Raw genomic sequence first — 12,327 nt, forward strand, 5'->3', positions numbered from 1 at the left:
ACAAATGAGTGTTAGCAGAGGCTGCAGTAGCAGCAGCTGCCAAAATCTTTACTCAAATACTTGGTAACAAATGGTACCGAGAGTAAGAGGAAAGAAAAGATCAATGTGTAACTGATCTGTTCTCATGAGAGGTTTCCTTACCATTTATTTTATCTGTGCTGAGAGATATGTTACACTTGTCTTAGGTTTTGATGTGTAGAACTAGCCTATGGTGATAAAGATTGAAAGAGTGGTTACCTTGGGGTAGGGTTGTTACTTAGGGCATAGAGAGCCTTCTGAAATGCCAGAAACACTCCATAGTAATCTGGATGGGACAGTACTTTTAATGGATACATACATGTACACCAAACTGAGCATTTCAGATTTCTGTACTCTCCTGAGTCTAAGTTATAACCTCAGTAGTAAAAAAGAAATTTGCCATGTTTGTGTAATGACTATGCTATTTTTATATTTCTTTAAACAACTTGTAAAAGCTAAAAGAGAAATGAAACCATCTAACCATCTTTATTGGGTATGGAGAATTAAGAGAACACACATACATTACTTTAGAAATGTTCTGAAATACTTTAAAGAGGAACAGCTCACATAATCCCCCCACTATCAACGATCTCTTCAATTGGTTATCATTTTAGCAAGCCAGAAAAGGATACAGAGGACTCTCTAAGTAGTAAGACTCGGGAAGAAATAAACAAAAGACCCAGAGTCACAAATTTTAGTAAAAATTATGTAAGTTAATTTATCCTTTAGGGCTGCATTTCTCAAACTGGAACCTGTGGACATAGCTCAGAAATTAGTTAAGTATGTATTTCAGTTAAACCTAAACAAAACTTACACAAGCACATTCTAGATCATGCGAATGACCAACCACTTTACAATCAAGTACAGCTACCTGTAATTTATTGCTCATACTTGCAAATTATGTTGGTATCAAGTAACACCTAGAGAGACTGCTTTTATTGTCTGGCTGTCAATTGCTTGGCATTGTTGAACTCACGTCCTAATACCGCACAGTAGGACTACATTACAACATAAGGTATTTTAAGCTTAGCTTGCCAATTTTAAGTCAAAAATATATAAAACTGTGAGAAAATGTAAACATTTGCTTTTATAATTCATTTTGAAAATCATTTTAATTTTAACCAACTGTTTAGTTAACATTATTAGCTAAATTAGGGATGTAAAAGGCATTTAATGAAAACACAAGTTTTTCTTGATTGACAAGAAGTTACATCTTTGAAAGCAGTAGTGATAAACCAAGTAATAACAATGTGACTCCAAAGAAATGAAGAACAAGTTTTTAATTTTACCCATGATTTCTTGCACTTGATTTTTGTCATCATAATTGACGGTGAAGTATTAAAAACATAGTATGCTATTTGTGGATATACTGGGTAATAAAGCAAATAGAATCATTAGCAGCATTAACTTAAAAAGAAGCTTAAAAGCAAAATAATTCTTTGAAATAGAGCATGGAATTTAAAACCAACAGAAACACATGTTTTGAATATAAACATTAGTGCTTTTCAGGCTTCTAATAAAGTATTACTTCAAACTGCTAAGACTAAAAAAAGTCATATATAATTGATAAGACATGATTGAAAGAGTCCATCAAACATATTTGCTTGGAAATGTTCAAGTACCATCATCACTATACCTCTCACTACATTCAGGACAGGATAATATGGAAGAATGACTCACTGAAACAAATAAAACTAATATTTTTCATGAAAATTTGATCAAGTAATGCAAGACAAAGTCTGGTTTGAGAATACTTTTTTTATGTAAGATGAGGCAGGGAGCATTTGTTTCAATACCACGGAATGACAATATCTGTTGCCTCTGTCCCTTACTACAATCTGGAAACAAATAACAATAAAAGGATGAAAGAGGCATTAAACCTCCAAGACAAAAGAACAAGAGAGATAACAAAAGATTTTGGAAGCTAAAAATAAATGCATAGGTGGTGACAGCCTTAACAGTCTGGAGAATTACAAGTTCATAAGTTAAGATTTGGGATAATTTGAATTACCAGGCAACCAGGTAACCAGGTAAAAATGTCAAGTAGGCAGCTGGACATGAGTTCAGGAGAAAGATTCTGGCTGGAGAGTATAAAGTTGAATCATCACCACATACTTGGTACTTAAAGCAATGAGAAAACACCATTAAGGGAGCACCAAGTCCTACTTGGAACATTCTAATATTTAGAGGTCAAAGACATAAGAAATAGCAGAGAAAACTGAGTTAGAGAAGCAGGAAAGAAAACCAGGAAAATGTATTTGATAGAAACCTAGCAAACTAAAGAAACTGTTCAGTGGAGAGTAAACAACTATATGAAATACTGTTGAGAAAGTACAGTGAGGTCAGAGGTCAATGGAAACCTTAAGAACAATTTCAATGGAGCAATGGGGATGAAAACCCAACTGAACTGGGTTCAGGAAAAAAACTGGAAGAGGAGAAACAAAGAGGTGAATGCAGACCACTTTTCAAGGAGTATGCCATAAAAAGGAATGAGGAGCTTGCCGGTACTAGCTAGGACAGACAGCATACCCATAATAATAGTAAAGAAGGCTACATGAGCAGATACTAGTAGGCTTCTAGAGAATGCAGTGGTGGCAACTTTCAAAAGTTCTCCGACTTTTATTATCTCAGTGCCAACAGGGAGCAAGGTACAATGGGAGGAGGTATAAGAGATGTGAGGACACAGGTGAACACACCATGCAAGGAATTTGGAAGAATGGAAGACAAAAGACTTAGAGGAAAAACTACTAAGCAACTAAGGTTACAATGATTAATTAGTCAGCATGAACTGTGATTGGTAAACACTTCAACTAAAACAAACCCCAGTTCTGTAGTCTGTTCTTTTCTTTGAATATTCTTCTCTCAAAACAGTTTTTTCTTCCAAGTCCTATCCTAGTTGCACCACCCTACAGTGGAGACAATCTGATCTACATTTGAATATACGTGCCAGAAAGAATGACATTTTTCCATGATAAACACCTACACAGAAATGTACGATTCAGGGAGCATTCAGGATTTCTCTTCCTCAAAGCCTGTACACATACAGGACATAAATGGTTTCCATTTTATGCTCCTCTATTATGGATTTTGTACTACTTACATTCTTAGGTCTTGTTTTCTTCTCTCTGGTACTATTCACCTCCCTACTATAAATTTTTAGGGTTTCATCTCTCTTGTTCTATTCTTGTTTTGCATGATATATTGCCACTTCCAGTTTCTGGGCTTTTGTCAAAACCCTACAGTTTCTTCCAGAGCCTTCTTTGCATTAACTCAATATTCAGTTAAAATTTTTATATAACGTGAATAGTAATAAATGAAACCAAGTCAGGTAAATAATACTGAATCACAATGTCAGTCAAGACTTTGGCTATTACTATTTCACCTGAGCCATTTTTTCTGAAAAAATAATTTGATGAAATGATCTTACAATGAACATTTATTTGGTAAACTATTTTATAGGAATAGACCGTAAAAAATTCAAACAATTTCTTATTTAAACAGAAATCACAATCCCAACCTTTCCCCCATCAAAAGCCTACTCCATAACTGAAGCACCAAAAACCCATGAACTAAACTGCTAAAGAGGGAAAATAAGGGGAAAAAGACATTAAACTTCCACAGGAAGACTGTATATATCTGGCAGTGGTTAAGTACACATTAGGCTATACCCAAGAGTACTACTGAGTCTGAAAAATTAACTGAAAATCTAAATTTAATGTGAATACTTCTTTGTTCTTAATAAGGCTCAGAAAATTACCATCTATTAATTATGCAATTTACATTGTGTAATCTGATATAACCGAAAAGTAAAGTGAACAAGCTGGATTTTAACACTTACATATATAGGTAAATCTGTAGATGTAAACAAGAATTCTTAAAAGACATTCTTTAGCTCCAATTTAAAACAAACATTCAGGACTGGACTCTTCAGAATTTTCTAATATCTTGAAAATCCCCATCTTCTCTTTAATTGGTCCTGAGGCATTCATTTGATCTGAGAGAAAAACATTAAAACAAGTTTATTTTTCAAAAGAGCCTAAAGAGGAATCTTAAAAAAGATGTCCAATATGTTATAAGAAATGAGTCATCTGTCAAAAATGTGGGCCCCTTTATTCCCTAATCATTAACAGTTCATATTAGTAAAAGCAATAAAGTATACTATTGTCTTATTACAACTATAACTGGCCTCCAGGGAATACACAAACTGAAACATCAGTTTGCTAATCAAAATCACTTCTGCTGAATTTAAGACACATAGAGAAATAAACAGACCCATTTGAATTGGGTTCGCAGAGATGTTTGGAAAAAAAAAAAAAAGGAGTCCAATCATGGTTACTTTAAAAGCTGGGTAACTAGACATCATGAAAATTTATCTTTATACACACTCGCATTGTCAATATGGGACTTTTAACATTTTTATCAATATGACAGCTGTGGAAGAAAATCTCTATTGGTTTTAATTTGCAATACTGATTCCTAGGGAGATTAAATCATCTTCGTATGTTCACCAGCCATTTCTTCCTCTTCTTATAATAGCCTGCTCATATGTTGTCCATTTTTCTTGTTGATGTTTAAACACTTCCCATCTGTTATGTGATGCAAACTTTTGTGGTTTGTTCTCTTATCTGTTTATTACAGCATTGCCTATTTTTACAGACGTCTTTAAATTATTGTAATAAAACGTACAATTTATTTAGTTTGTGAGTTCGGTTACCTTGTTTAAGAATTCTTTCTTATCTTAAAGTCATAATATATTTTCCTATTTTTTTTAAGTTAAAGGTTTTGCTTTTAATATTTAGGTTTTGACTACTTATAGTGTTCATTTATCTAGAATCTGTTCCTGCGTATGGTCTGAGGTTTCCCCCTGTTGATTACAAATTCTCCCAGCATCATGTATTGAATAGGAGGAATTTCCCCTCTCTGCTTGGAGAAATGCCATTTTTGCCATTTATTGATTTTCCAGGGAAGTTTGGTGGACCACTAGTTAATTTACCTTATCACATGCTAATTCAACAGTCTTGATTATGGCTTAATTAAAAAGTCTTAATACCTGGCATAGACTATTTTGTTGTTCTTCAAAATTGTCTTGGCTGTTGGTCCTTTTCCATGTAAATTTTAAAAACGGCATGTCATAGTTCTTTAATAAGTCATACTGGGATTTGAATTAGAAGATCAATGTAAAGGATGAAAGTTAATTTGGGGAATACTGACTTATTTTTTAATATTAAACATTCAAATCTATGAATTTGCTTAAATCTGTACATTTATTCAGTCCTTCTGTTAATGTCCTTTAATCTTTCGTAATTTTTTCCTTAAGGCCTTAAAGAAATTGTTATAGTGTTATAGTTAAGATCTTGTTTTTTAAACAATTATTGCTGATACACAGGATTAATTTATAAGCAACCTTCTTGAATTCTACTCTAAAAACTTCTTGATTCCCTTGGACTTTCTATGGATATAATTACACCATCTGTAAATACAATCAATTTGAGCCCTTTCTTACTATTATTCCTTCAGCCTATTTTAATTATTTCATAGCATTAGTTAAAATGTCCATGTACAGTAGGAGTGAGAGCTGTTATCCTTGAAAATTCCTGATTTTAGTAGTAGCTTCCTAGATGGGTACATTTTATCAGATAAGAACATTCTTCTCTATGTCTAAGGATTATGAGGCTGATTATGATACTATATCAAATGGGTTTTCAAGTATCTAGTTATCCTTTATTTAGTTAATGTGAATATTTTCAAATGTTACACTATCCTTTCATACCTTCTACACTGCTGATTTTTATTTGATAATGTATTTAAGTTTTGGCCATACTGCTTTATCTTTCTCATATTTTTTCCTGAACTATTTGATTCTTAAAATGCATATAAACATACAAAGAACCAAGAATAGGTAAAACTAATTTGAAAAAGAACAAAATTGAAGGATTCACTTTTCCCAATTTCAAAACTCACCACAAAGCTACAGTAATTAAGACAGTGTGGTACTGGCATAAAACTGACAAAGATCAACGGGGCAGAATTGAGAGTATAGAAATAAACCCTTACATTTATGATCAATTGATTTTCAACAAAAGTGCCAAGGCAATTCAATAGGGAAAGAATAACCTTTCAAAAAATGGTGCCGGGACAATTGGATAACATGTAAAAAAGATGACTTTAGACCGTCACCTCATAATCTACCCCAAAATTAACTCAAAAGGTAAGTGCTAAAACTTTTATAAGAAAACATTATCTTGGGTTTAGCAAAGATTACTTAGGCACAATATCAAAATCATGACAGATAACATAAAAAAGGTAAACTGTAGCTCATCGAAATTAAAACCTTTCGCCCTTCAAAAGATACTAAGACACTGCAAAGATAAGCCACAGGTTGGGAAAAAATATAAAGGACGTGTATCTACAATATGTAAAAATTCTTTCAAATCACTAGAAAGAAGACAAAAAAACAATCTTAAAGAGATATTTGAAACTTAAGTTGAAGACATGACACTGTACCAAGTGGTATGCTGGTAAATGTTTAACAATTAGCTCTCCTTCACCCCCCAAGGGCTCTGGTTTGTAGTTTTTTCCTATTTCCATGGTATTAAATATTCCTACCATCACTAATATCAAGATACCAACATATTGCTATGTTGGGAAAAGCTGGGCAGTAACACACCATATATAGTATTTCCACCATATAGATATAATACATATAAATAATCAAGAGCACAGATATCAGTAATATGTCATAAATTAGGAAATGATGAGTTTTAAATATTATTTGTTTTCAAATTAATTTATGGTCACCACTATAGGCATCAATTCATTATTCTAAAAATTGATAAAGAAGCAATTTATCCTACCTCACCTGTATAGATTGTATGTCAGAGTAACCAAAGACTTGATGAAAAAAAGTTCTTATAAAACAAATTCTAGCCAATAAAGGTAGAAAAAGAAAATCACCATTTTCTAAGCCTTAAGGAAATAATGGTTCAAAACAATCTTCATCAATGGATGGTTTCATAGGTTAAATAAATAAAAGATTGACTGGAAACCATAATATTAAGATCAACCTGAATGTGCTGATCAGTCTTAGCTCAATAAAAATAAGAAACACAGGTATTATGCACCTCCTGGTGTGATTTAAAATATGAGAACAAAGCACTGGTATTCCTAAGATTTGGAACCTGGATGTATTAAGCTTATAGAGCTATTTACCACTTCACAGAAAATAAGTTGATTGAGGAAAAAAATCAAAGGACAACATAAGGGGATGGGGGGGGGGAAAAATCAGCCCATTCCAGAATATATAACTCCTTTTATAGGATACATAACAGGTTTCTCCATCCAGCAAATCAATGGGATGAAAAAATAAGTGAGGAGGATTTTATAGAAGAAAAGGGACATAACAATGAAATTTGGATCCTAATTCAAACTATAAAATGATTTCAGACAACTAGGAAAATCTGGATATGGATTGGCTATTACTGCCAATTCTCTTAAATGTAACAATGACATAGTGGCTATGTTTGAAAACATGTCCTTGGTAAAAGATGCATGAAAAAAGTCATGGGTAAAATGTCATAATTTTAAGATTCTGACAAAGCAGAATGGCAATGAAACAAGATTGGCTAAATGCTGTGAACTGCTGCGGCTGAATGAATTACATATAGGGGTGACATTACAGGTATACTATTCTTTCCACTTATTTGTATGTTTCAAAGTTTCTCTGGAAAAAAAAAGGCATTAGAGATACTTACCAATGAGATCACTTCGATCTAACAACAACTCTAGATCTTCATCACTAATGACCTTCTCTCTAGATCCTTTTACTTCCCTAAAAAAAACCCACAACATTCAGGTCTATATGATAAATCAAAAACATGAATTATATTTTTCTAAAATTAAAAACAAAAATCTTACCTTTCATAATCTCTAGATTTTAGTAATTCCATTAATTCCTTAGGGTCTAAGAAGTTCTTAGATGGATTCAGTCCAGATTTACCACCTTTGAAATGATCTAGAAAAAGTTTCCAAGAAATTCAACATTCAAAATTACTTTTAAAACCAAAATACATTACAAACATTAATAAGGACAGATAAAACCAAGTGTTGGTAAAGAAGAAAAGCAACCAAACTCTTACACATTGCTGATAACAGTGTAAAATGTATGTCCACCAGGGAAAAGTTTGATAGTTTCCTACAGGTAAACAAATACATATGCTAAGGCCCAGAACAAATAAATGCATATATCCACAAACACCTGTACAAGATTCACAATCTGGAAACAATTCGAACATTAAACAGAAGAATGGAAAAATAAAGTATTCAGCAATTATTAAAAGAACAAACTTCTAATACACACGACATAGATGAATCTCAAATTATGTTGAACACAAGTAGCTGAACAAAAAATATGCACATATAAATGAATCCATGTATGAAGCTAAAATAAAAACTATGTGACAGAAACCAGTGTCGTAGTTGCCTTCTAATGAGGGGCAAGGAATCATGGAAAATGACTGGAAGGAATGCATGAAGAAACTTTCTTGGATGATGAAAATGTCTGTTACTTTGATCTAGACGACTGTTAACCTGAGTCTATACGTATGTCAAAATTCATCAAGTTGTACACTTAAAATATGGCCATTTTATTGTATGTACATTATACCTCGATAAAACACTGTCAATGTTTTTTAAATTCCTTTCAACTTTTTCTTTGAAATTTTAATCTCTCAAAATACTGAAAATAGAACTTGGAAAAATAAAACTATAAACTTTACTTAGTTTAGCTATAGTTAATGAACAAAATATATTTCCATCAAATTACTAAAGCAGCACACAGGAAAAAAATTTTAAAAATTTGCACAAAATATTATCAGGACAAAACTCTTTTTTACTCCAATAACAATATATCTAATTACAATCTGAAAGTTCCATTAAGTCAAATTAAAAATGTCCAAAATCTAATCCACAGTTCCCTCAAAATCAGATATCCTGAAGAAAGTACAGCAGGTCCGCAAATAACATCCTTTTGTCACATCGTTGATGAGATGCCACAGGAACTTAACTCTTGTTTATATCAATTAGCCTTTGGGAAAACTGGTTTTGTTCTATATGTCACTTTGCTTAAAGACACAGAACTTATCAATGACTTTAAGTTAGGACTTAATGTATCTACAAGTACAAAAGTAACTAAATAAATTGATGGTAATTTTCAACATTATGATATTCTCATTTCTCTATGCTTCACAACTTACATATATGATTTTCAACCTTTCTGAAGGTAGCCATCAAGTCATTTATCTAAATATAATTTTATATTAAATGAAAAAAAACAGATCTTCTCCAAGAAATCTCAGGGAACAGAAAACCTACTTCACTTTCCCTACTCAGAATCTTTTCTCGGGATGGCCAGATGGCTCAGTTGGTTAAAGCACAAGCTCTTAACAACAGGGTTGCTGTTTTGATTCCTGCATGGGCCAGTGAGCTGCGCCCACCACAACTGGATTGAAGACAATAAGCTGCTGCTGAGCTTCCAGAGGGGCGGCAAGATGGCTCAGTTGGTTAGAGCCCGAGCTCTCAACAACAAAGTTGCCAGTTCAATTCCCGCATGGGATGGTGGGCTGCACCCCCTGCAACTAAAGATTGAAAACAGCAACTGTACTTCGAGCTGAGCTGCGCCCTCCACAACTAGATTGAAGGACAATGACTTGGAGCTGATGGGCCCTGGAGAAACACACTGTTCCCCAATAAAAAAATATTAAAAAATCTTTTCTAGATTAGAAACACTGAATTTTAAAAAAACATGATTGAAAATATGAAAGAGCATTCTGGAGTCAAGTATTTTTTGAAATAGTGGTTCAAAACAAAGTAAATAGTTTTTTTAGAGCATTGTTTCAATATACCTTTAATATTCTAGTCTTTTAATGTAATTAACTTGCAAAAAGAGCCTTGAAAGTTTTCTGAAATCTTTTTGACAGGCAAATGTCTTATCAAAAATAAACCTTAACATTATGCAAAAACTTGTGACATATTTAGGATATGGCACTTTAAAATTATCCTTGATTGTTTTCTCTGTTCTTCATCTAGACACTCACTAGTGTTCATATTTTAAGTCTGGTCATCTTTTAAGTTAGGTCTTTACAGCTCCAAATTTCCCACTGCCTATTTATTAAATCTGCACTAATCAAGCTGCAATAATTTCTTTTATAAACAAAATAGCAACAAAAATTTGTAACACACAATATACAACTGAAGCAAAAAAGTACTAGAATTTACTTTTGTGGATGATCAACTTTTCCAGTTTTCTTTTAGCAGCTGCTCTTTCCACAATTTTCTGATCAATAGTGTTTGCTGTAACCAGACGATATACAACAACGGGCTTTGTCTGACCAATTCTGTGACATCTATCCTGGGCCTGAAGATCGGACTGGGGGTTCTTAAGGTTAAAAAGAAAAATAACATTTAACAATATAAAATTAAAATTATTCAAACTCATACTATGTGGGTCAAGTCAACATGCATGATCAAATCAAAACTTTTAAATAGCCTTAACTCGATTTAGACTTCTAGAGTGGTTTTATTGACAAAACATGTTCAATTCTTAACACATAGGACACGAGATAAATGATTTTACTTAAAATGGGTATCTTTTCAAAACATAAATGAAATTGTAATGTGTACAATGAAAGATTAAAAATTCATGATGGAAAGATAATGAGCATATACTGTACTTGCAACTTACCCAATCACTATCATAAATGATAACTGTATCTGCTGCAGTCAAATTAATGCCCAGGCCACCAGCTCGTGTACTCACTAAGAAGATAAACACATCTGGATCTGTGTTGAAGTTGTGCATCTAAAAGCGAAAAGGATGTAAAGACAGGAATTAAACAAACTATTCCGGCCTGGAATGTGGATATGGTGCTACATGTGGAACAGCCATCTTATAACCATGAAAGGAAGGGGGAGGGCAGAGGCATGCCAAGGTTTATAGATACAACAAGCCAGCATTCTTCAAACTGGCTATGAGTTCTTCAGCATCCAAAGGACTTTCGATGTGGGGAAAACAAACACTGAAAACCCCAGAAGCCATAAAAGTTTAAAAAGACCAATTTTCTGGAAAGAGAAACTTGCCAGACTCACCTCTCATGAAACAAAAAAAATCAAAAGCATACCCACTGTCCAGCTTGTGGCAAAAAAACCTGGGGCCCTGGGACAGGCTGTATCAATGTGACCTTCAAAGGAGCTTGAGACTGAACAATGCAAGCCAGTCACACAGGGATTCCATGCCTACTTGACTGACCTTCAATAAAAACCCTGGACACCAAGGCTTAGCCAGGTTAGTTTCCCTGGTTTACTTCACATGTTGTTACATACTGTTGCTGGGAGAATTAAGTCCTATTTGCATGACCCCACTAGAAAGCGCACATTTAGTTTCTCCTGGACTGCACCTATGCAACTTTTCTCTTTGTGGATTTTAATCTGCATCTTTCACTGTAACAAACCATAACAGAGAGCGAGAGCAAGAGAAAGAAGCTTTAACCAAAAAAACTGAGGAAATTATTTTTAATTACTACTATTAAAGGCGTCTCCAAGAGAGGCCAAATCATTCAGATCTACAAAAAAATTACAATAAAATATCTGCTCATGTTATTTTCTAAGCACCTTTTATTAAGATGTTAACTTAAAAAAAAAACAAACAAACAAAACAACAACAAAAAAACACCATACATCACAAGGGAGGCTCACAGGAGATTAAGTAATATTAGAAAAAAGTATTAGAAAACAAAAATATTAGGAAAAAAAAAGTATAGGGCATCTACCCTCAAAAAATGGTAACAAAAAAAGTGGTTGGCTAGGAGATGGGGTAGGCAGGAAAGGTGGGTTACTCAGAGGGGGCATGAGGGACCTTTCTGAGCTGATGGTAATGTTCTATACCTTGGTAGGAGCTTGGGTCACATACAGATATTTATTCATCAAAACTCAGCAAGCGTATACTTTATTTCATTCCCTTCAAGATATGTAAATATTACCTATGCAAGAGACAAAATATGCCAAAGTAATTAGAAAGTATCCGTAATTTATTTTGAAATATACCAGAAAAGGATGGAATGTTGAATGCATTGCTGCTGTATCACGTGTGTGATAAAAAAGGAATAGCCAAGTTCTAATGGCAGGTTCTAGGTGGATTCACAGGTGGCTACTGTGAAATTCTTTCAATTGAAAATTTCACAGTAAAATGTTGGGAATGGAGGGCAGAGACAAAATGGAGAAAAAAATTCCTGTTATCCTAATATAGTTGCAGGGGTG

General features: G+C 33.5%; 1 protein-coding gene across 1 annotated transcript in view; it reads right to left on the reverse strand.

The window, feature by feature from the left end:
• Nucleotides 1–488: 488 nt before the first annotated feature.
• Nucleotides 489–12,327, reverse strand: part of HELLS (helicase, lymphoid specific) — a 35,078-nt gene continuing 23,239 nt past the window's right edge. Inside the window, exons 18-22 of the mRNA XM_081074875.1 lie at nucleotides 10,757–10,873; nucleotides 10,291–10,450; nucleotides 7,933–8,029; nucleotides 7,770–7,846; nucleotides 489–4,012 (exon numbers count right to left, since the gene is read on the reverse strand). Of these exons, the coding sequence (XP_080931001.1) occupies nucleotides 3,918–4,012; nucleotides 7,770–7,846; nucleotides 7,933–8,029; nucleotides 10,291–10,450; nucleotides 10,757–10,873 (546 nt within the window). The 3' untranslated portion in view covers nucleotides 489–3,917. The remainder of the gene's footprint in view (nucleotides 4,013–7,769; nucleotides 7,847–7,932; nucleotides 8,030–10,290; nucleotides 10,451–10,756; nucleotides 10,874–12,327) is intronic.

This window comes from Rhinolophus hipposideros, assembly GCF_964194185.1.
Source record: "Rhinolophus hipposideros genome assembly, chromosome: 15".
Classification (NCBI taxonomy): Eukaryota; Metazoa; Chordata; class Mammalia; order Chiroptera; family Rhinolophidae; genus Rhinolophus; species Rhinolophus hipposideros.